Source organism: Leiobunum rupestre, chromosome 1, assembly GCF_980474605.1.
Source record: "Leiobunum rupestre chromosome 1, qqLeiRupe1.1.hap1, whole genome shotgun sequence".
In the NCBI taxonomy this organism is placed as follows: Eukaryota; Metazoa; Arthropoda; class Arachnida; order Opiliones; family Sclerosomatidae; genus Leiobunum; species Leiobunum rupestre.
In genome coordinates, this window is record NC_143384.1 from 71,255,411 (window position 1) to 71,280,798 (window position 25,388).

At 36.4% G+C, this 25,388-nt stretch overlaps 2 protein-coding genes across 2 annotated transcripts; both read right to left on the bottom strand.

The window, feature by feature from the left end:
* Positions 1-3,854: 3,854 nt before the first annotated feature.
* On the bottom strand, positions 3,855-9,518 carry LOC149966252 (uncharacterized). Its single transcript, XM_090171205.1, has 6 exons — positions 9,447-9,518; positions 8,144-8,268; positions 5,789-5,896; positions 4,941-5,036; positions 4,510-4,611; positions 3,855-4,013 (listed from the first exon to the last, which is right to left on the bottom strand). The coding sequence occupies exons 1-6, from the start codon at positions 9,478-9,480 to the stop codon at positions 3,966-3,968; spliced, it is 513 nt and encodes a 170-aa protein (XP_090027331.1). The 5' UTR covers positions 9,481-9,518; the 3' UTR covers positions 3,855-3,965.
* A 10,221-nt stretch (positions 9,519-19,739) lies between these two features.
* On the bottom strand, positions 19,740-23,815 carry LOC149966253 (uncharacterized). The gene is made up of 6 exons (XM_090171211.1): positions 23,723-23,815; positions 22,753-22,877; positions 21,636-21,758; positions 21,470-21,565; positions 19,927-20,028; positions 19,740-19,852 (listed from the first exon to the last, which is right to left on the bottom strand). Exons 1-6 carry the CDS (start codon positions 23,754-23,756, stop codon positions 19,808-19,810), a joined length of 525 nt encoding a protein of 174 aa, XP_090027337.1. The 5' UTR covers positions 23,757-23,815; the 3' UTR covers positions 19,740-19,807.
* Positions 23,816-25,388: the final 1,573 nt, after the last annotated feature.

Genomic DNA, 25,388 nt, shown 5'->3' on the forward strand with positions numbered 1-25,388 from the left:
GGCGTATTAACACTTTTAAAGGTGTGATTTAACTCTAACAAACGGGCGTATTAACACTAAAGGTGTGATTTTACTCTTAATAAAGGGCGTATTAACACTAAAGGTGTGATTTCACTCTAACAAAAGGGCGTATTAACACTTTTAAAAGTGTGATTTAACTCTTACAAAAGGGCGTATTAACACTTTTAAAGGTGTGATTTCACTCTAACATAAGGGCGTATTAACACTTTTAAAGGTGTGATTTCACTCTAACAAAGGGGCGTATTAACACTTTTAAAGGTGTGATTTCACTCTAACAAAAGGGCGTATTAACACTTTTAAAGGTGTGATTTAACTCTAACAAAAGGGCGTATTAACACTTTTAAAGGTGTGATTTCACTCTAACAAAAGGGCGTATTAACACTTTTAAAGGTGTGATTTCACTCTTACAAAAGGGCGTATTAACACTTTTAAAGGTGTGATTTCACTCTAACATAAGGGCGTATTAACACTTTTAAAGGTGTGATTTCACTCTAACATAAGGGCGTATTAACACTTTTAAAGGTGTGATTTCACTCTAACAAAAGGGCGTATTAACACTTTTAAAGGTGTGATTTCACTCTAACAAAAGGGCGTACGTATTAACACTTTTAAAGGTGTGATTTCAACCTTATCAAATTGAGTGGAAATGGTGTTAGAACGGTGTGAAATGAATCCCAATTTCTTGGAATGTTTATCTTATTTAAACATTTGTATAGTGTTGTCACACTCTTTTTACACCTTTAAAAAGTTGCTCCGTTTTGGAAGTGTTAAAACGGTGTGAACGAGGTGTAACATTTTCTTAACACTTTTTAAACACCCCTATTTCTTAGAGTGTAGATCAATTTCGCGAAGGATATAATAAAATCACCGAGTTTATCTTCTGGTTAATGAGTATTCCGAGTGAGAGTCTTGTGGCATATTTTTCTGTAGCAACAGCGACCAGTCGATGAGTTTGAAAATATTTCATTTAAGGCCTCCGGCACAGCCGCATCACGGCGGCAACGAAGCCTTAGACAAAGGACATGTTGAACCATCCCTCGAAAACGTGTTCAGATTTCGCGATTTACAGCAATTATCCATTGAGAAAGAATTGAAGGTTCAGATAAGGGAAACCTATACACTCTTTTATATCCGTATTTGTGAGAGCTGCCATTTTATTACAGGTCTGATTTCACAAATTTTAACCATTTTTACCAAATAAAAACAGATTTTCAGTAGAAAAAACTTTTACTACTTCTTTTTAAATAAAAAAATCACAAAAACTTGGGTATTTAATTATAAAACATGTAACCTAAGTCATAAACGTCCTACCCGTTTTTCAAATTAACCGCTAAAGTTTTTGCGTCTGATTTTAAACTCGATAAATAGTAAGCGTTAGGTGGCGCTTTACACGGAGTACCCCAGGAATACGGAACAACTGCCTGTTGTCTGCTAGTTATCGCTCCCGTATATTTTTAGCAAATCAAACTGGTTGTCTATAGCGGCCCTAAATGGGTTATAGTGTGCAATAACTGGTGGCTATTTTTTTATTATGTCTATGGTTTCACCTATGATAAACAACCAATCGACCACACCGAAATATTTTCTATGAAAATGGCCAAGCGTAAAATTAAGCAGAATCCTAATGCAGGACTGTAAACGAAATCCGATTGGCATTTTTCCATTTTGGTTTAGAAAAACATTTCCGCTGGCGCTAAAATCATAACAATGTAGTGCCACGACGATCCCTCGTACGTCACTCACCATCTAGGGTTGAGCCAGACTCATAACAACGTGAAAATAGTCGAAAGCCTAAGGTCCAAAGGGGAGATTAAATTCCTAAATGTGGGAGGGATTACGGCGTTTAACTTGAAACTCATACAGAAAATTACGTGCCATTATTGGCCAATAGCAAAACGTTTTAAACATCATGACAGGCATGCGATGTTTCTATGAGGATCTACTTGTTTGCCATGTGGGCTCATCGATTATTTATCTTAATGTAATTTTTTACCAGTTATTTTATTGGTTTGTTTTTTGGAAATATGTTTTAATTGCCTATTATTCTGTTTTCTGTTCCAGTGTCGTAACTAAGATCTTTGAAGTCTGCCCGCGAAACACGATTAGGGGTCTTATCATGTTAACAAAATCTGTAGAGGAACCCCTATTATTCTGGCGCTCAATGAGGTCGTTATTTACGGCACTGGCCCAAACAAATATGAAATTCGCGAAAGTACGTTTAAAAGAAAATAACGCCCAAAAGAAAAAGGATTTTTCCATGTGAACAATGATCTTTTTACCAAAGTTTAAAGTGGAAAGTTCAAGTCGGAGGTCAGCGCAAACAGCGGAATGTGTTCCCCCCTTTCCCTACTGCTTCTACCTCCACAACGTCTTTGTGAACCAAAATTAAATAATCGTCATTTGAAAAATATTTTGACGTATTTAGAGGAAGTATAGGACTAGGAGGGACGTAGCCCAAAGGTCATCAAGCTGCGCAAGTTAGCTTCCCTTCAGCAACATAGGGATCATTTGGTGGAATTCGATAGCCACGTACAAAAATTTGCCATCATAAGTTACTTCAAACATCGGATTTAATTAGTTTTAGCTCAAAAAGTCCACTATTAAGCATATTGACATGAAATTTAATCTAAGAAACGCGGGTGGATATCCGGAATATTCCAATTACTCCATTTTGAAAGTATTGAAAATTTTCCTTCGCTTCTCTGGCAAAAGTAAGAGTTTTAAAATAAGGAAATATAAATAAAATGTCTAGTCGAAATTTTAACGTACTAACGTCACTATATAAGGGCTATTGAATCCCGTCAAGGAGCCCCTGTGTTCTCCAAGGAAACTACCTTCGCCGCTAGGTGGCGAAGCTTCACAATTTCTGTATGTAACTCCTAATCCTACCCTTCATCTAAATATGTAGAAATTGTAAAAAAAATTTAATTTTTTTAATTTTTTGGAAAAATGAAATTAAGAGCCTCTTCTACATCGACTTTGTAGCAGTGGCGGATGACGTCATTTCCGGGTCTAAGAAAATCGTAATCCGATGGTTAGGCTTATACGTTTTCACACTGTTGTGCTTAATTCAAGTTTAGCTTTGTTTATTGTTAAGGTAAGGGTGTACGACGCACTATATGGATACCGAGGTATTTTGCTTAAAAATAATTTTGCGCTGATTTTTGTCCAATGGAAACTGGGCACTGCTCTTTCGTTTCGTCACACGCTTTTCAAATTTAGATCCTGTTCCACTTATTTTTATTTAAGCTATAGGTTTTCGGTCTAACTAAAACATCATAGTTTAATCGATGTCCCGCATTCGCAATTGAGCATTTTGGACGTGTTTCCACGTGAAAGTTTACAGTTATTGCTACTTTGAAATCTATCACTTAACTTCTATGCAGATTTGGTTCTTGTTTTAAGTTTGTTTCGAGTTTGTATTTATTGATTTATCAGTTACAATGTTACACGGAGCAATGGAAATTGTGGGTTTTTAGAAACCAAGTTGTCTTACATAACCATAAGGTTAAGAAGGATCATTGGTAAGAAGTTGGTAATTTGCCCATTTAACAATTTTAGTAGGACCAAATTGTTTTAAAATTATATTTTTAGTTAGTATAAACAATTTCTGAACTACTTATTCGGTTGCATTAAGAAATTTTAATTTTAATTGAAATTTCTGGCCAATTCGCGGGACCTCATAACCCGTGTACCCACTACGGTGATATTTGAATTTCGTACCAATTGATAGGCGCCATCTAGTTCCAAAAACATACTCGTTTCACAACCTTATTTCTAAAACCAGTTAACTAAAAAATTTCAATTTCGTTAAAAAGTTAAGTACAAGATGATTGAAAATTGGTTCAAATTTTAATTATATATTTAAAATATATTAAATACATCGGGAGATTGTGTGTAATTAAATGTCCGTGACATCTTGTGAATTTTTGTGAACCGAGTCGTTAAGCACTTCTTAAGCACCTGGTTCCGACGCATTGTCCTCTTCTGGTCTGCAAAAAGGTAAAGAAAGCGAGTCAGTGGTAGGGAACGATCTAAAGATTCATTTGTTATTGATAGGGGTATTCCACTCCAGTTTAGTCGTGGACGAACCTACGCCGATGCGCTGTAAATCACGTTCAAATATGTTCAAATTCGAACGAATGAAGACCCACTCGAAAGTAAGATTAGAAACTTATCAACTGGATAAGAGGTGGAAGCCTGCAAGGCGAAACTAAATGAGCGTAGTCAATGAACATTAAGTTAAATATATAAATCAACAAATCAGGGCGACTATTACGCTTTAAACATTTTATCAGTGACCCTTAAATTGGCCGAAAACCCAATGGGACAGTAACGACAGCATTTAGTCGCGACCACATGCCTGGCTCCGTTTTGATTCGTAAACTTAAAATCTTTAAAAAAAACTTTTCACGTCGGCAAACGCGTATCACCGTCCAAAATTGAACCCTGCTATCTTAATAAACTGATGTTGGGGTGATGTCTTACCCCTTGGAAACAGGCTTCTCCTTGTTTGTTCGGCACCTCTTGAATTGAGCCTTTGGTCCGAGTTTCTGGCATGCACAGGATAGTGCACGGCTGATTTGGTTTCTGCATTAAAGACTTAATAGTTTAGTGCTTACAACAACAAAATTACGCAGTGGACAAACAAACTAATTCCCTCGAATTTAAATTCCGCGTTTGGTTATTTTTAAAGAAGTGCCACCGTGTTCGATATTGGAAATATTTCCACTCATTTATTGAATCCGTGCGTGATATACTACGCAACAAAGTTAGGTCTAATATCTTTTAGATTGATATTTGACTCACGCGCTTTGAATTTGATAGAAGCGCTGGTAGACGATGCGATTCTAATAATTGGATTCTTTGTTTGTGATTTGAGTTTATTAGTTTAAATTTCCAAGACAACACTTCCTTACCGCAACGGGCCATTTCAGTCCCATGAGCTCGCAGATCTTTCCTTGGTCCGAATTTTCAACACCAAATATCCTTAGACATTTACCGTGGTAACAAAACTGAAATATACGCCATTATTTTTTTATAATAATAATAGTCAGCTAGTGCCTGGAATTCAATTTGCCGAGTTAAATTGCGAGATAGGGTGGTGGCAAGCTCTTCAGCCAACAACCTCCCTTTATGAAAAGAAGAAACTGAAGAAACCCTTTAACCAGAGGCTAAGTGAGCTTGCAAACTTTACGCGGAAGGAATGTTTGCCCCCTGTGCCACAATATAAGATCGAACTCGGCTCCTCTTGCTGCGATGCGAAAGAGCTAACCACTCCACCAACCCAATTTTCTTATCTGATAATATCTGAACTTAAATAGGATAGTCTCATATCTAATAAGGTTATTGGAAGACTTAGCATTCATTTTAAATTGAGTATAAAGAGATTAGGGAGAGTAATTGGGGGAGAGTGACTTAAAATGCTAATCCCCATCTCATACTCCCCGTAACTCGCACTCCGTACAGTATGACAGCAGTTCTGGACCATTGATCCAGCTTTGAACACTAAACTATAATCCCTTTAAAGACTAGACCTTAAAAATATATCATTTTTTATCCGACGAAACCATTATTTCACGCTTTAGCCTTTTCAATTTAAATAGAGCCACGAGTAAACTGTTGGTATCTCGTCAGCTAGACAGGTACTTTGTGTTTTGTAATCACAAATCGTGTTTGCACTTCTTTGGTGGTTCTATGTTCACTGAAAAGACTAAGGGGTTTTTAGAAGCGTACCACGATTATGTGACGTCAATTTGGTTCTTACCGAGGTGGGGACATTGTTGGTACGTGCGCAGTATTCCCCGTCCGGTTGGTTGGTCGTGGTTTGCCTTGAACCGCTCAAACAGGTAATCTTGCAAGGGTTGGCTGGACTCTGTAACGATACGAGGCCTCAAAAGCACATTTCGTTTGGGTTTTTTCCTAGACTCGAATTTTCAGAATTAGAAAAATTAATGTTTTTTTAATTTTTTTTCAGTTGATATTTCTCCTGAATATACTTTCTTGAATTCGAATTTTTTTGTTAAATTTGTGAATACGTTAATTTTTGTTTTTGCGGGTTTGGTGGGTTTTATGGATTATGGCTAAGTGGATTAGTGGGTTTTCTCGAAGATATAGTTTCTGACTAGAATGAGAGTGGCTAAAATAAGATAGAGGATATGTTATTTGGGTAAGTGTCAACGACAATTTTCCACCCATATAACTAAACACGTTTATATAGTTGGCTTTACCGACAGGTCAGACATTTATTATATCTTTATTTTAAAATAGCGCTAGATTTTCCTATTTAAGTGACATTTAGATCTATGTTTAAAAAGTAAAATTTATTACAACAATCTATTCAAATAAATTAAAATAATAAATAAATGTGATTGATATTCATAATATTTTAATTAATGATTTATAACAGTTTTGACCTGCCACCTGTTGGTAGCATCTATTTCAAACGGTGGAACTAAAGTTCGTTAGCCTTCTACCATACAAATATCTTTCCGTGCGTACCACGTGATACTCAGAAATCAGGACTCTGAGTCTCTGAGAGCGAAGGGGAAAGCCGGTAGTTGCTCGCTGCATGTCGTGGCCAAAAGTTTTAGTTTTACTTTACTCGACCGTGTTAAATTTCTATCTCTATTTTGTAAATACTTGTAATGATAATCTATATAATTTTTGAAATTTAAGAAGTTGAAAGATAACAGTGAGTTATTATCTTCTTTAAAGAGCTATTATTTGTTTGAAAACAAGCGAATTAATCATAATTATTCAGGTGTGTACTCAGTTTTCCTACATTTATCTAACAAATACTGATTCAAAATATTTTTAAGTAATATTTTTATCTGGATATAGTTCAGCTGATGGTGTTAGTAAAAAGTTAAAGCGCCGGCGAAAGACAGTTATCGTGTAATCGTTATAAGATGGTGTTTCGACTGAAAGTTTCAATTTTAATTTAAAAGTGGGTGATCTGTCCTGTAATATCAAAATATTATTATTCTTAAGAATTTTTATTGATTTGAATATTTTGAAGCAATTGTTAAAAAAAAGGTTTGTATTAATTTTTCTGTATATTCCTGATTTTTGAAAGTTTTTAAGACATATGCTACCATTTTTTATACTCAGGTAACGACTTAGCTCCTAGAAATAACCAACTTTATGCCTCTAAATTTTTGATTATTTTTGTTATATTGTGAATTGTACAATCTATTAACTTAAACTTATCCCTTTGCATCTAAACCAAACTTTCATTAAAAAATTATATTTGATTTAAGCTAAATAAAAGTTCAAAGATTATTATTTTATGTGATAAAATGCTCTTATTAAGAAATTAGTTTTGAAATAAATTTATTTTCATAAAAATCAAGAAATAAATTTTATAATTAAATCAAAATTGTTTGCAGTTTCTTAGGGAAGATAATTTGCCAACCTTTTCTTGGATAGAACTCTCCCAAAAATTTTGGGTGGTATCCATCATACTGAAGGCTCGGCAATATAATGACCTGTTAGATAATACTGTAGGCCAATATCGAATTCTTGGGTAGGAAAACGAACATTTAGATGTCGGCCAACTAAAGAACTACTGGTGGTTAATTTGTATATTTAGAAAAGGCCAACAGTAGGGCCGACCAAAAAACTGCCAGCTGAGCTACCCACAAATTATAAGTCGGAAAAGAGGTCAATATGCTATCGGCCAGTGTGTGTGACTTTTATTAGTCGGGCCAACCATGGCGCGGTTAGGACCTCCCGACTAATCGCCTAGTATTGTATAGACACCACCCCCGACCTAGTTCCGACCACGTCGTCCCTACCAAAATCGTAGCTACATGGGTTTATGGAATTCGTCCAACATGTTTGGGATTTTAGATTTATTAAGACAATTTGGCTTGTTTCGTGGAATTTTGGATTTAAATCGAGGTTAAGCATGAGCTAGAAAACGAAGTAGAGGAATACATTGGAGTCATTATTTTATTTAAATAGAAATTAGATTAATTTCAGTTTATTTCAGATTAATTGCATAATATCCTTTTGACAATTAGTAAATAATTAATATTTCAGTTTTCTTGTATCACTCTGTTGCCTTGAATACATACTAATTGGAACTGAAAGAATCTTAAAATAAAAAGTTACCTACCAAATTTCCCACTGCCAAATCATCTTGCGTTCTTTCCCGGCAAAATTTGTTTATGTCAGCGGCTAAGTCCGTGGGTGCAACGTACATGTGCTGAGCCCGCACTTGTTGAATTACTACTATGAAACCTTAGGAAATATAATTCTCGTATCATTTTAGATGGGGAAATAAAATATCTGATGTTAAAAGAACAAAATCAAATATACATTTAATTAAGAATGTTCAAAACTAGTTGTTCGGATACTTGCCTTGTTGTGTACGAGATTTTAAATTTGTGTAAATGGTTTTGTAAAGTATTTTCAATCAAGGATGTTTAGTAAAAAAAGAAAAATATTGTTTTTAAGATAATTCTAAAATCTACGGATTTTCAACCAAATATACAAAATCCAAGTATTTTTTACCTTTACTCAATTCTATCGGGGAATTTAAAGAAATGTTCGACCTAACGTTTCGAAAAATGGTTTTATTACTTTTTATAATAATTTATCAGAGTTAAACTCCTGGATCAGAACTAAATCATGGCTGCGTTCAGCGAGAAACCACTCCGCAACGTTTGGACCTACAGGACCTGAACCTGCTTTTATTTTGGTCTCTTCGGTGCGTACCGGGCCCGGAACAGACGCTTGGAACCGGAAGTGAAAAAAAAGTCGTTCAACGGCGTACCGTACTTTTCGGTAGCTTCGGTACAACTCCGAGGTTTAAAAATGGTGTAAGAACTAAAGAAAGTTCTTCACGAGGAGTTCGAGGACCGATGATAAACACTGCCTTAATGTAGTCTTTGTTGACCTTGGATTTCGTGATTTCGCAGTCATTTTCTTCTAGAATTGTGTAGTAGTATCGCACGCGCTGAGAAAATGCAAAATGAGCGTTTATCAACGCGTATGAACCGTTATAAGATGAGGTTTAAAAAACCAAAGTTAATTTTAATTCTGGGCTTAAAATAAACTAAACTAGGCTTATTTTATGGGTTGTCTGAAAAGAATATCACAGACCTGATGCTACAATTAAAGCGATGAGGGTTTATGATAATCTACTGGTAATATGTAAAATATAAAGGATCTAAGACTATACGTGCATGTAATATACATTTTCCAGAGCTCGATTGTTCAACAAAGATTGAACATAGCCTTTAAAATTTTTAAACGGACAAAGGTGGCTTAAAAACCAACTAAATATCGGACCCAAAATCTAGAAATCCTGTCTAAAAATATCGAAACCCGATCGACTTTTAATATTCTTTAAATCCGAACTCTATTCGTATTGTAAAATCTCAAAATCCGAAACGTAAAATATGTAAAAAACATACCCAAAAGAAGAGCTGGTGCGATTGTAGCTTTCATTTCTGCTTTTCTCTGGAATTTCGTTTGAACGTCGTAAAAGTCTACGCAAGAAATGGATTTTCAGGCTCTTCACTGAGTATTTATATGGAAAAGCATTTCCTTCCTTTGTAACGGGGAAATATCTGTTATTTGTCTTCGCGTCAATCACATCACTTCGAGTTATTATCAAACAAATCGCCGTATTGGAAATAACACCTAGTGGGTGAAGCGGATGTAGTTAGACAATTAGAAAGTAGGATGTTTATTTAAATCGATAAGAAATTCGTAGTTTTGCTCTATTTTCTTTTATGGATTCACCTATTTTAGTGTTTAGTTTTTCATATTATTGTTGATTTATAAAAAAATTTAGTTCTCTTTTCGGCAAAAATTAAATGTATCACAGTTATTTGGAATGGGTGTAGTTCTGGTGTCACGAGCATCTCCATGAAGAGGGGTATTTTAATTTATTCACAAGGTTGGCGAACTGGGCGTAAGTCGGTTTTTCGTACTTTATAAAAAGTTATACTACACCCAATGACAAAAAGAGGGCGCTTTTGGAAAAACCTTTTCCCTGATTCTAAGAAACTGGGTACGCAGTGATTACCCTTTGCCCCGAAAATGCATTCGCAGGCCTGACAGACAGACCCACCGACAGACGGACAGACAGACACGGTGGTTGTATAACCCCTCCTAGGGTACAAAGTCCCCTCGGAGAGGTAAAAACGTGCTGTATGCCAAAAGATGTGCATTTAAAACCAAATATACATTCAAAACTAAATAGTGTATTGAAACTAATTGACAACGATAAGTTCATGAAATTTTAACTGTAGACCTTGGTAATTCAAACGTCTTCCTCTTGCACGTCACTATTGTAAATACACATGGAAATAAAAAGAATGTAAATTCTTACCATTCATGTGCATTTTTATCTCTCCGAGTTTGTGTTACGGCGGTGGTGGGTGTTCAGTGTGTTGTGTTTGCATTTTGTATGTAAAGGCGTTTTCTCTCTAACTTCTTCTTATTGCCTTTTGGGACGGACCGAGTGCTGAGGGTTACGATAAACGTCTCAACGTCCAAATGGCAGGGTTTCCACCAATTGCTTACGGTATTCGTCTTAGTATCAAATTGCGATCGCATCAGGCGGGAGTTGAACCCGAGACCTCCTGTTTGACAGGCGGACGTTCTACCACAGAAACACCGACACTTTATACGCTTTATCGAAAATTAGATCTTCAGCCTTATCGGAAGCGTTTATTACAAATTAACAGAGTAATAAATTTCGGTTTTTATTAAATATAATGAAATTTCGTGTTCCATTTAAATTATTGCATCGAAGTAACTCTAATGTAGCGTATTCTCTGTTGATTAAAAACGAAAGCGCCGCCAAGGTTTCGAACCCGAGCCCTTCTGCACGACAGGCGAATGTTCTACCACAGAACCACCTAATTTATAACATTTTGAATAAATTAAAATCGGTTGTTTCGTCTCATTTATTTTAATTATAATTACAATTTTATACCGGGCGGGATTACGTTAGTAGATAATTCTGAATTGCGGAGATATATCTTTAAGGGTCATCCCGAGAAATTAATACCACTAGTTGTTTAATCATATTGTCGTATTAAATATAAATTAATAAAAAATATGAATGAATATAAACTCCAGTTTTCGTTAATGTATTTTATTAATGATCACGTACTTCACTGGGTTGAGCCAAAGTAGGGTTTAACGATACTTTCGTTTGAGTGTTTTTTTAATTAATTTATTTATCGAACGAGAGAACGAGTTGTTTTTAATTTCAATTTGTTCGATTTGGTTCTTTCTTGTTTTTTTAAGTCGTATATTTTTATCTTTTGTGACTTTTTAGCTTAATGGTTCATTTTGTTAAAATTTAAAATAGTTAATTACGCGTTTTTAGATTGTAAGTGAAATAATTAATTAGTGTAAAAATTGTATTGTATGACTGTAAATTTTAAGTGTATTAACCTTTGTAAAATAATAGTGTTGTATATAATATTTCGATTGTTGTAAATAGGCCTAAAAATATTCCATTTTTGTTGTAAAGAAAATTACTTTTACTTCAGAGAGGATTTCCTCTCTGAAGGTCGTTCATTGTATGTCGTGTTTTCAAATGTATTGTGTGTACGAGAGTGTGGAAAAACCCAAAGATAATTCCGCTGCCCATCCTAGAAGTCGTGGGAGTAGGGGTACGTGGTCAGCTTGTCGCCTGTCCAAATTTTCCACGCATTGCCCGGCCACTTATCCCCCCCCCCCTTTAAAAGGAGGGGGCCTTTTCCGAAGGGTAAAAAGCCCTGTAGAACCAAAAAATCAACCAGAATCGAATAAGCTTTCGAACTCGAAGTCCTAACATGTAGCTCTAATTCTGCCAAAGCAGATCGTCATTTCCTTCAGAAATAATAAAGTTTGTTCAGTTACCAAAAAATGTTGTATTTTTTACATTAACTTCGTCCAGCAAGGGTTCCTACTGTTTCCGTCCGGTAGGAATCTTAAATTAGCTCTCCCCTAAGACCAAATCGCCTAATATCACGAAAGAAATTCTTCACATTTATGAAGAAAATTTCGAGTTGTATACATCGGGCAAGTTTGTTGGTCGTCACTACTGCGTAATTTGTTTTAAACGTTTTCTTGACGGATTAAGATGTTTAATGCAGTTCATCAATTGGGTTTGTCTGCTATTATTTATAAAGAGCCCTAACTATTCCGTCTAGGGTCATTTATTGTACGTTGTAAGCCTTGTATTGCTTACGGTAAGGTGTTTTTGTTTTTTTTTTCACATAATTTTTTCAACTTTAGGTAATTGGGTTTATTAATTCCTGATTTCAAAGTATTTGGATTAACTTGTTTCTTGGTTGAATATTCTTTTATACTTTTCTATTGGTTATTTTTGTAGTTTAATTTTATCGAAAGTATTGATAGTTTATAAGAAATAAAATTTTCGTATTTGGATTGACTTGTACACTTGCTTTAAGAATTGTATTTGTAAATTAAAATAATTTAATTTAAATACGGTTGTGCCCAGAAATCCAGCCCCGGGTCATGTTTTTAGCAGGAGGATATTTAACCTCTAAGTTGTTGACGTTTATCCAGTTTTAGAGGAATCTTTATAGTGTATACATCTGGTTTCAATATAATAACGTCGAAAATTCGTATTTGTGAATGGTAAGGTGTTGCGTTTCTTGATATTCTATTTTCTATTGCTTGGTTTCTAAGTATTTCAATTATTTACTGCTTGACTGCGTAATAATATTGTTCTATGAGTTATTTTGAAAAAACCGAGTGAAGAATCACTGTGCGCCTAAGATGGAGGAAATGAGCTTGGACGTCGTTGATCGAGGTAACAGCCAGAAATGTTGGTTGTGTGAGCTCAGAAGGTATCTTGGACCGGTTCTTGTGCTAGGACGATATCCTCGGATATGTTCCTCTCATGTGCTTGGATCGAAGAGGCGAGCAGGATGGAAAAGAGGTCGATATCAATCAACATTGTATCATATTGCATTTCAGGATCAGTATCTTGGTTCCTAATGCAGACATTGAGTTCCTGGGTGCGCGAGTCATATATGTTATTGGAAATTGGACGGCATTAGTATTTTTCACGCGGTATGTGTGACAACGTCAACAGGAAGTCTACGAGTCTTCAACTACCTTCATCAAGGGCAAGTGTTGAAGTAAATTCAGCGTTAAGGATGCGACAAGTATTTCGTAAGCGAGAAAACAACAAATACCCTCTGTAGATGTTTCTTTTATTAAAATTTGTTTCGTATTATATTTAGTTAATAAACGTATGCTGTAAATAGGGTTAAATTCAATTGTGCATTTGATTTAGTACGTCTATCTCACTGTTGTAACTACGTAATTTATAATATTCTGAATAATTTATTCTCAGTTGTTTCGTCTCAATTATTTTAGTTATAATAATGTTATATTGGGCGGGATTGAACCGGGATTACGTTTTAGTAAATAACTTTGAATTGCGGAGATATATCTTTAAGAGTTATCTCGAGAGATTAATACCACTAGGGACAATTCTTCCGAGGAGAGGTATATTTTGGCTTGCCAACTTGTTATTAACTAAAGTTAACACTTTTTGATGGATTAGTTGAACTTTGAAACCTCTCTTTGATTCTTTAGGGTTAATTTTTGTACCAAACCTAATACAAAATGACATCAGTGACAAGAAATGAATGCGAAGAGAAATACAGTGGCGGATATAGAAAAAAAAACAGGGAGGGTGCTAGAAGATATCTTGAGCTATGGGTGTAATAACAAGTCACACGCGTCAAGGGGGGGCACCCCCCCCCCGGGGCCCCCATATGTATCCGCCACTGAAAGAAAATACCTTTGAAATAATTCCACTTACGGTTCCACGAGTCCGGTATGCACCGAATGGACCAAAATAAAAAGCAGGTTCGCTCGGTTCGGTACGCGGGAAAAAAATGGTGTCGTGCAGTTCACATTATCAAATTGGTAATTAAGCCTTTGCCTATTTCGTTTTTATTTCTTTCTGGACTAGCCATTGTACCTAAACCCGCATATTTAGTAAAATCCGAGTTACGATGCATAATTTGTAAATTATTATAATACAAAAGTTCATCTATTTCTGAGAATAAAACAGCAAACAAACGCTTGCCTTTAATTGTTACGGCTGCCATTTTTATCGTAACCGTAAAATTACACGTCGTTCAATGAATAAAAATGACGGTGTACACGGATCCGGTACGTTCCCAGTTCGGTTTCCCAACAAAGCGAGCGGTACGGAGCGTTTCCTCGCTGAACGCAGCCATTACAAGGCGACAGACTACCATTAACCGACATCGTTTAGTGTCATACTAATGTTTCGTTTTTGTTATTTATGACGAAACTTAAACCGTTTTAGAAAGAAAGAAACCACCAAAGGTCAGAAAATTTACAAATAAAGACCAAAGATTAAAAAAGACCTTGTAAAATTTTGTTTTTAATTTAGTGGGGGTCTTGATATACTGTTACAGTACATTCAGTTTAAAAAAAAACCAAACAAATTAAACGTGTACTTGGGTGTACCTTGTTAACATCTTCATGAAGAACTTGGGCCTAGACTTAAATCAATCTTTTAACTGATTTAAGTCCAGGCCAAATACATTTACAATTACATTTATCTGAGACATTAAAAAACCAAGTATTTAATTTAAAATTTCGGGGCTATTACTCTTAGGTAGATTTGGAACAAGGGTGTATCTTGGATCTCATTTCAGTGGCGGCGGGGGGTGTTTGATAAACAATGTACCCCTGTACCCCCCTATTCCGCCGCCAGTGCCCCCCTTCTTAAATACGCCCTTGATTTATTAACACTAATAACTAGAATATTCTTATTAAAATAGGCTCATTTTAAATGAAAAAGCTATTGAAATATATTTACCTAAAACAGTGGACACAGAATGAAAAGGTAACGTGATTAGTCTTGAACTCTGTACATTGTAGCTTGGTTTTCTTGGAGTACCAAAGTCCAAAATAAATAGGTGAAAGGTCGCGCAAAGAAAGATTTCGGAAGAGTGATTAATACCTTCACGTGTTTCCGTAAAAAAATTACTAACTTGTCGTTTTGGTCAGGGTTTCCAGGTTCTGAAACTGAATTTATCATAAAAAATAGCGATATTACTTTAACATTGTTGCACATTCATCACGCTACGAAATTTTAATTTTGGACTGTATATAAGCGTTTTTTGCCTTTTCTGATAAATATTAGTTTTAAAAGAAAGGGTGTATTTATATTTAATATAAGCATAGTTAATATTCCGTATCGATTTTGAGGCTTCGATCAATTTATCTCACTGTCCTCCACCCAGTGGCGTAGCCAGGGGAGGGGGCACTGGGGGCACATGCCCCCCTCCCTCGAAACGTATGGTTGTATATACACATTTTTTTATTTTTTGTTTATTTTGTTTCATTGTGTACCCCTCCCGAACCCAAATCCTGACTACGTACTGCCTCCATCCAAGGTAAGCTCCTATGATTCCTTCCAAATCGATTAAGTATCTATCTCAATCAGTTGGAATATGGGATATCCGATTTCCCGATAAATACAAAAATCATCGTACGATTATAATAAATAAATAAATATATTTTATCTCTCCACTTCTAGCCGATATCGAGTAACGGGGACTTCTATGAGCGTCGAATTACTTTAAATTAATGATTAAGCACTTAACAAAAAGCATATTAAATCGAAACTTATATTTGGCAAAGGTTTTCGACGTCAGGAATCCAGAGGTGGTTTTAGATTTCGAATAGGACAAATAGTTTTAGAGATATAAAAATAACAAGAAAAGTTATCATTTTCTGAATTTCGGTCTTTCGCTTTCAGCATAGACCAAAGCCACGCGATCCGGAACAGATTGCGTTGTGCAAGGGAGTTATTGGAGAAGGCAGGAGTCGACGGTAAGAATAAACAGTAAACCTATCGGTTCACTTTAATATTCGTTTTATATAAATAGTGTACTCGCGGTCCATACCCATTCAATATGGTACCACGTCCAAAAAGTTGGCAAGCAAAAATTTACCTTTCCTCGGAAGAGTTTGTCCATAGAGGAAAACAGGAGGGTGGACTCAGCCTTTGGGATATGTAAGATTATTTTGAAAGGAGATGCTAGCGTAACCTGGCTCTCATACTGTACAAAATAGCGCGGCAAATTTAACTTCTGTTAGACTGTTATACCGCCATGGTGTGTCTATGATATGATTTAAGTTTCAATGTACTGACATGGAAGTCATTGTCTCCGCTGTAAAAGATCGGTCTGCCAAGAATGTGACCCGGGTTCGAATCCTGTCCGTGACGGTATTTTAAATTAAAGCGATTAAATATATTTAATTTAATTCATTACTCTAAAAAACATAACAGAAAGTTTACGTTAATCTATAACTATAATCCTTGTAACGTTGTTTCTTTGTCTGCAGGGAAACCAAAGCCAACTTACCCTGAGTCGCTACAATTGTATCCTTAACTCCCAGGAGTGATGCATACCCTTCGTTACTCGGGGTAGCGATTGCTGCTGTCTAGGGGTTAAGCTTACTTTTAAAATTATTAACTACGGTAATAAGGATTGCCAAACTTTAATTGAACTCAAATATAACATTACCTAGATAACAACTATTTACTAACCCGGAATAAAAAACAACTAAACTAAATAAAACACCTGACTAACCATTATACATCACACTAACAACTACAGATAAACAAATACACTTTAAACATCCAAAACAAACTATTTACACTGTAAAACAGAGATAAAACTATATTTACACATCTCCCACACTCCTAGCCCACCTTCAACATTGACAATAAAACAAATACACATAGATACTTAAGGTCAGCGAAGGTCCAACTTCCGCGCTTGATTCTCTTATGCCGTCACCATGGACACCGGACGGACGCCACGCACCAGCGCTTCATTACGCGAGCTTTTTGCAGCTTCGCCGCGCCGACTCTCCCGTTGCGTTTTGCCACGAACCACCTTGTCTCGAAGAGCGAGGGAACCGGACTTGGTCTTCCGTTTTTCGGATAGCGACCGAGATCACGACACTAAGATCGAAGGGATTTTTCCCGCGCACTTGGTTAATCAAATCATGCGGATCTCTTTTCTCGGACTTCTCTCTCGTTTTCGGTCCCAACACCTCAGTTTTGTTTAGAGCCATTGTCAATCAAAACACTTGACCATCGCCGCGACCGAATGGGAACCAAGGGGCTGATCTTCCCTTTGCCCAATTGGCGAACAGGGGTGACCCCTCGCGCGGAATGCTCGTGACGATGGGTTTTCTGGGAAAACCCGGGAATATGGGCCACGCACGATTTATGGCCCTAATAAAGCAATTAAGCGGAGCTAGGAGCGGAGTTTCTCCTTAAAACCCGACAATAACAAAAATACACTAAACAACAATGGACACTAGAAAATATTTTAACAGTAGCTTGGCAATCCTTATTTTCTTGGGAGCAATGTAAAAACTGGAAAGAATGACTACGATAAATTAAGAAAGAGCGAGGGCTAAAAATAGAAGGGATTGACAATTCATCGATATGTATTTTAAGAAGGGGAGAAATGAAAGCAGCTACCGCCAATTCCAAAGTAAAAGATAAGGACAGGGTATAATAGGCAGAGCGACCCCTAGGCCTACAGAGTCACCTCTTCCTAGAAACTGCCCTTTTGACAAAGGCGTTGACGGAAGTTATCGTAAATCCAAGACCAATTACTGCACCCAGCGACCAGCGCGAGCTCAGTAATTGGCCACACACGTAGGACCACTTTCCCAAATAAAACTAAATTGAATTTTACCGAAAATATAGTACCAAAAGCAAATAAATATTCGGGAACTAAATATAGCGTTACATCCTCAAAGTGTGTCTGTGGTCCTTTGTCCGTGGATCGTCCCAGGGCGGAAGGGTAATTTTGACTCTCCCCGAGTGAAGCCGGGTACAAAAGGCTAGTAAGTTTATAAAACTGTAAAGGAAGACACTTTCGACAAAGCTCTTTTTCAAGATATCGATGTAGCCTCGTCTATGTCGGTGGAACGGGAGTAGGTTGGTCACTCGCTTACTACGCGAGAGGGGATCCGGTTCAAATCCCAGTCGCTGGATTGGTTTATATTTTATTGACAATATACATTTGAATTTCTTCTACGCGATCCCGCTCTATGATATTATAAAACTCGAAATGTAAAAGTATATAAACTATTAATATACGCTTCCGCCAAAAATGAATTTATAATTTTCAAGGTAGCATTATACGTGCCGGTGGTCTTGCGGTAGTACACTCGCCTGCCAAACAGGAGGTCCCGAGTTTAAAACCCACTCGACGCTTTCGAAAATTAATAATGAGACGAATACTGTGAACACTAGGTATAAACCCTTCCATTTGAATGCTTAGCTTTAGATCTGTCCCAAAAGTCAATGAGTAGAATCTCCGTACATGCACAACACCCACACACGTTATTACGTAAACACACAATATGCAAAAACACAAGGCGTCTTAAGATTTTGCGAACGTTTTGGTATGTGGGCTCCCGCCTCTAACCTCATTATTATTGCGTGCAAAAGCAATAAGATAGTAAATTGTATCGCCTCTGAAACAATTTTTGGAAATAAATGTCTTATTTCATCAATTTGAGTGGCCATTGACCGAAGTCGGAGGTGGAGATAGGACCATTTGTTCAGAGCTATCATCTCCCAGTGCGCCACCGCCCTTATGGGTTACAAGAGCCGGACCCCGACTCCCCGGTAAAGCCACCAGTTATTGCACACTATAACCCATTTAGGGCCGCCGATAGACAACCAGTTTGATTTGCCAAAAATATACGGGAGCGATAACTAGCAGACAACCGGGAGTTGTTCCGTATTCCTGTTGTACTCCGTGTAAAGCGCTACCTAACGCTTAAGTATATTTATCGGGTTTAAAATCAAACGCCAAAACTTTAGCGGTGAATTTGAAAAACGTGTAGTACGTTTATGACTTAGGTAACATGTTTATAATTAAATACTCAAGGATTGGTGATTTTTTTATTTAAAAAGAAGTAATCTGTTTTTATTTGGTAAAAATGGATAAAATGTGTGCTTTTACGCATTGCAATAACTTTTCAACAAGTAAAACAATACTGGAAAATGTTTCATTCCATAAGTAGGATTAAATTATAATATTATTTAGATAAATATTAATTCTATCAAAAGTCAAAATTAAAATAAACATTCAGAGTGCCCACTCTGAATGTTTATTAGTTTTACGCGTAAAAGATGTCTGCTGAATAGCGACCGCCATGCAATAATTGGTGAAGAATTTCACTATAAGTTGCAATGGATTGCTCACATTTAGGGCACTCTGAATGTTTATTAATATTAATTCTCATTTAAAATCTTTATAGAAATATAGGTTACCCTTATCTAAACCTACAATACTTTATCAATGGATAGTTGCTGTAAATCACAAAAACTGGACACCTTCGAATCATGATCTCATTTGTAGTGATCACTTTTTAGAACGAGATATACGAATTGTAAATGGCAAAAGGTGGCTCACGCAAAAAGCAATCCAAACTCAGGTTTTGATAAATATGCGCGACACGGCGGCATCGGCATCGGCTACACTGTACGTGAAACTAATACACACAAATCCCTAAGAATGTGTATAAAAATCATACATTAAACAGAAGACTAAAGCATGGTCCTGTTCACAGCTAATAAAAGGTGTGGTAAAATAGAAAAACACAAAAAACTCTTCATGCAAGTCTAGGAAAATTAACGGTTGTTTTTGAAATACTTTTATTTATTTAAATTCATCTTTGAATTACAAGAAACCGAAATGTTTTCTTTTCAATTGATGACGCATTTGTTGCTGACGCACTGTCCGCTTTGGCTCTGAAAAGTAGAAAATGTGTCTCAACACCTAAAATCCCCCAAATAGCATCATATTAGCCTGATGATTAACTTACTCCGACATAGCAGATGGTTCCCAAAGTGATGGGAATTTCCACAATGAGGGACGGGGTTCCGGGCTCAGGGACGCAGAGGACGGTGCACGGGTGCCCGGGTTTCTGCAAAATTGTGCAATCAAATAAACCACTATATGACTTCGTACAACTAGGGCATTGTTTAAAAGTTTAACTACACTAGACAGGTTAAGAAACCCTTGGGCGGAGTGGTTAGCACTTTCGCATCGCAGAAAGAAAAGCCAAGTTTAGTCCCAGCTTGTGGCACTGGATGAAAACTTGGAACAACTCCTTCCGCATTGATTTTTTAAGCTATCTCCCCACTCGTTAAAGGGGGAAACAAAGAGGCGAAAGTCCAAAAACGATTAAAATGAAATTGAATTATGAGTAAAATTGAATTAGATTAATAACCATGTCAGGTATTTGGAATAAGCTGCGTTTAGTTGGAAACTAGGCCCTGAACATTGAGTGAAAGTTTCAAAGCTCTAGAGCTAACTCGAGTTTTTAGGAACATGACATACATATAAATAAATAAAAGGACAAACTTTATGACTTATATAGTTTTAGATTAACCACTTAATATTTTTTATGTGGGTTTCGCCATACATTTTGGTTTTTAACTGGTTAAAGCTTGACCGTTCCCATTTAAAGTGACGTTTTTCCAAAATAATTGGCTGGTCGCTAGCTGTTGCTACAGAAAAATATGGAAGATTCTCACTAACCAGAAGATTAACTCACACTGAAGTTCTCGGTTATTTTATAATATCCTTCGCGAAATTGATCTAGTTACCCATAAATTTAGGATGGTTAAAAACCGGTGATGTTATATATTAAACAAGGCGTAAGGCTAAGACGCCGTACCTCTGTGCGTCAACGCTCGCCGTCGAGGGGTATTATCCTACTGAAGTGAAAAGCATCCACTAATATCGAATAAGCGCCGAGTCTAGCATATCACGACGCTATCAAAAATCCCCCGTTTCTACTGCAGGTAGAGCCACTACCATAGATAAAATAACTTCGTATATAGATAGGAAACTTCAATGGGGCAAACTGACTCTCACGAGATTGCAATGACATCTAGTGACTGCGCCAGTTGGCTGTGTTCTCAAGAGCGTAGAACGTAACGAGGAATTTGAGGTCGGAGTTTTGGGAATAAACGTATTTTGCAAGGTAAATGTCTTCAAATATACAAGAAATAGCGGTTAAAACAAACTTGAAATCTTTACTGAATGCTATTTCTTTAGTGCTATTTTTTTAAATTTTCTCTCAGTTCAAGGAAAAGTACTTTAAATACATATAGCTCGCTTAAGCCTTTGCAATTGGGATTGCGTTACACCAAGGACTTCGAGTAGTGCGAACTTCACCAAATAATATTATTCGGGTGCCGCCACCAGATTTCGGCCAAATTTCTGGCGTCACTTTTACAACATGAAGTTTCCTATCTATATATGAAGTTATTTTATCTATGGCAACTACTCTGCGCCTTTGACGTTCCAATAGTATAAAAGTATAATTTTTCGAAAACACGCGTGAACGCGTCACGTACCAAAATAGCAAATGAATTGGCGCTCATTCCCATAGCCACGCACTTCTTATGTTCCGAATCTAGTTGGCTATTATAGCATTTGCCTCTGTAGCATATCTGGAATTTATCAAATGTTGAGGGTTAGTTAAGGATTCTTTTTTTTTCAAAATTGAAAGTAAAATCCTACCGCTGTTACTTTTGGCACGCTACCCGAGACATCATCGACTAGACAAGATTCACCGTCCGGTTGGTTGGCCTTGATCTGGTTGGTGGCAGTGGAACACGTCAGTTCGCAAACGTTGCTCGGGTTCTGCAAATAGTCCGTAGATGTCGCTGATCAATTGGTTTTCCGTGTTATGGCTTGGGTTAATTATAAATCTCTTAAGAGAAAACTATCCATCTATGATAGTGAACATGAAACGTGTAACTTCGCAGGCTCAATACGCTTACCGACAGTGGGGGCACCAAGGGTTAAGCCACGTAGCCTATGGCCTATCTGGAAAATTTAAAGCTACCTCCAAATCCAACCAAGGAAAGTTTTAAATTCCTTGAAATTATACTGAAATGTGTTACAAGGACCTTAGAAATTGGCAAGATGAATCGCCATATTTTGTTATTTTTAAGGAAACGAAGGGGACCACCGAATCTTTCTAAAGGGTCCAAAATGAAAAATAGGACTAACTTGGACCACAGGCCTTAAAACTCCTGGCACCGCCACTGGTCACTGAATGGTGCTGGACCCCGGGCCGTTTTATCGAAGGGGCCTACGTTGGATCAAGCTAAATTATTTTGAAAAATATTGCCAACAAGGGTTCTAGTGCCCAGGGCCTACGAAGATCTTAAAATGGCACTGGCTTGACCGGGGAAGCGAACAAAGCAGTAAATATTCAATCATTATATTTTGTTTGCTTCATTGGTAAGTCTCCAATTAATGAAGTAAAATTTAAATGGAAAATTTATTTAATTAAACATAGGATAATGAATGATAAAACTAGATCACTTGGGGTAGAACCAGTGACCTTTGGGTTCCCTCCCGAACGCAACTTGCATCGAACCACCGATGCCACGAGTAAACAGCCCTAAGACGTCTCATTTTTAAAAGAAGTGGTCGTGTTCGATTACAATATCTCTCTCGTTAAAATGCAGAAATTAAAGTGCGCCGGGAACATATTTTCAGATGTTTTAATTTACCCCCAACGCTATTTTTCTTCCAAAACGTGTATTAAAAGAGAGCAAGCTCGCGAAGATACATGTTTCAAGCGAATAACATGAGGAGTTACACTTCTGCATGTAGCGATACTTACCAATACGCCGACTGTGGTAGGGTCTCTGGTGATACGTTGGCACATTTTGTCCACTTCGTTGTATTTTTGGGTGGGAATGTAGCTATTTTCGTCTTGGGCCCAGGCTTCGACCAGAAAAATGGCGCCTTTTCATGAAATTGAATGTTTATCGTTTATTAACTATCTTGTTTGTAAAACGTGTCACGATTAAATTTGGGAATTTTAGATCTACTGAAAATACCAGCCATATGAAGCGGAAATTATTCTCTGCTGAAATGCATTTAGTGTATTGCAAAGAGTGTGACGATAATTTGTGGCGCCATCTTTGGCAATTTTTTAAAAAGCACATACTATTTAGAATGATAAAATTAGCGAAACAGTAGATTAGTCCATTATGAAAAGGGATAATAAAGCTAAACCCTAAACAAATTTGAATGCAGTCCATAGGTGGTTCCTTTTAACTTAACTAGATACTATTTAGGTTTTGTAGAAATGAGAGAAAAGAAATTTCACACTAAGCATTTCTCTGTTCTGTTAATAGATGGTGCAAAATTCAATTCTCTCGCGCAAAGAGTATAGCTGATGTAATACTGACGTCATCTTGATATTGTTGCATGGATAATATCTTAAATATAGCCCGAATAATTTGAAGAAGCAGACTACAAAAGATTAAAGGTCAAACCAAACCCGCGTTTCTTGAATATACACCAAGTACTTTCAAATATGTTTAACGCCAACTCCCAAAAATAACCCCAAAATGACGGTTTAGTGCTGACAGAGTTAAGCTAAGTAAAAGTGAGGGAAGTGTGCATTTTGTGCCCCGGAGTAAGCGAATTATTTCCTCATATTATTAATGTTAAATTTGTAAACGCTTTTCTTCAATTTCTTAAAATGTTCCAAGTAAATTTCCCGTGAACAAAATATTTATTAGACTTAATAAATAAAAGTTTTTTTCTTAAATACAATTTTGACAACTACCTGAAAAACTTACCAAGAAGAAAGGTTTTCCATATTGTCCCCTGCATGGCGATTCCTTAATTCAATCGGTTGAGATATAAATTGGGGTGATTTTTTGAAACGTCCGTTTTTATATAGAAAATTCTACTCGTTATCTTTAAATTGATTCTGCCAATTATTTACTAAAACGTCAATCAAAAATGCGCAGATTCCTGGAACAAGTTTGAATTCTGGCTGTATGTCCCCAATGTTATCGCTGTTGCTTATCTTTCGAAATTGACAGGAAATTCATTAAATTAGAATATGTCGCATTGAATAAAGTTGTGAAATCGCGAAACTGCATTCGCTACGTTGCTTCTTTCCTGTATAACTCATAATTGACAAATCCGCCCAGATATTTCATTTATTAAAATAAAAAGGCTTCAATCGAAGAACTTTAAAGGCAGAATTAAGAGGTCCAGATATTTCAACTGTTTTAGAATTAAAGTGATATTATTTTGGAATAATTGTAAAAACTAAAATATATTTTGTAATATTTCCTAAATTTTATAAAGTTTTATACCTCAATTTTCTTCACATTTTCGCTAATTGATATACATATTTATCAATGGTAATAGGACCCTTAAATTTCTTAAAAACAAAACTAAGTACGTCGGCAAAATATGCCTTCCAGGCCTTTACAAAATTAGCATTCTTCCGAAGTACTATGTGTTTTTCTTAAGAAATTTAATGGTCCTATTACCTTTGTTTTACTTTATTCATAAATCAATAACCATTGGTGGCTTCTTCTCCTTTCTACAAATTAATCAGACGGAAATTATTTATATTTAAAAACATTCCCTATTGAGCCTTGAAACTGTAACAGTAAACTTTGGAAATATTAAAAATGACAGCATTTTGTTTGTTTTTGGGTTACTTCTTATTCAGTTGGTATATCTATTAAAAGAGAAACGTAAAATTCGAAACCATTTCACTTAACCTTGAATGCGAGTGGAGTTCCTCAACAATATAAGTATTCCTTAATATTGTGACCAACTAGCATTAACGTAATGCTATACGTACGTTGTATTATGTAACTTATGAATTTGGGACTCTTTGCAAAGCGACTTAAATATAATTAGTTCCTGGTACCTAGGAGCAACAAGCACAGCACCCCGTGCAAGAAGAACGCAACCCGTCAAAAGTCATGCATTTTCTTGTGTACAGTTTTCATTGGTTAGACGCTTTAACGCCTGCTGCCGTCGGAAGGGGGAAATTCCGAAATTGTCTTCCCCCTTTCCGTAAATCGTTAAACGTAAAGGCTCGTCCAATGAAATTTGATCACAACTCTGCGTAACCGTGTTTAAAGACTAGCTGCGTTATCCTTGTGTTTGTTGCTCCTAGCTGGTACAAACTAAATTATTTATCAATATCATTCCGTACAATTATAAATTAATCATAATTAAACAGCTCGAAAAAGCAACACTAGAGATTTAGATTTATGGGAACAAATCCACAGCATTATTAGCACCGGCAAACGTTTATTAGGAGTTATTCTTAAACTTAGCAGAAACATGAATTAAGCCTAGTAAACATTTTATTTAATTATATATCAGCTTAATTCGAACCAAAGCCATGTACGGATAATTAACATAAGGTGGTTGCAGTAACTATCAATTATAAAACATCGAAAAAATCCCAGGTAGATTTGTACACCAACT

Excerpts from the sequence above, each read along its gene's own strand:
- LOC149966253 (XM_090171211.1), bottom strand. The coding sequence starts at position 23,756 with ATGCAGGGGACAATATGGAAAACCTTTCTTCTTG. Across the intron at positions 21,566-21,635 it reads GCGTGCCAAAAGTAACAGCG|ATATGCTACAGAGGCAAATG; the intron begins GTAGGATTTTAC and ends GATAAATTCCAG. Across the intron at positions 20,029-21,469 it reads CCAATTCATTTGCTATTTTG|AAACCCGGGCACCCGTGCAC; the intron begins GTACGTGACGCG and ends ACAATTTTGCAG.
- LOC149966252 (XM_090171205.1), bottom strand. The coding sequence starts at position 9,480 with ATGAAAGCTACAATCGCACCAGCTCTTCTTTTGG. Across the intron at positions 5,037-5,788 it reads CCAACAATGTCCCCACCTCG|TTTTGTTACCACGGTAAATG; the intron begins GTAAGAACCAAA and ends CGTATATTTCAG. Across the intron at positions 4,014-4,509 it reads GAGAAGCCTGTTTCCAAGGG|ACCAGAAGAGGACAATGCGT; the intron begins GTAAGACATCAC and ends ACCTTTTTGCAG.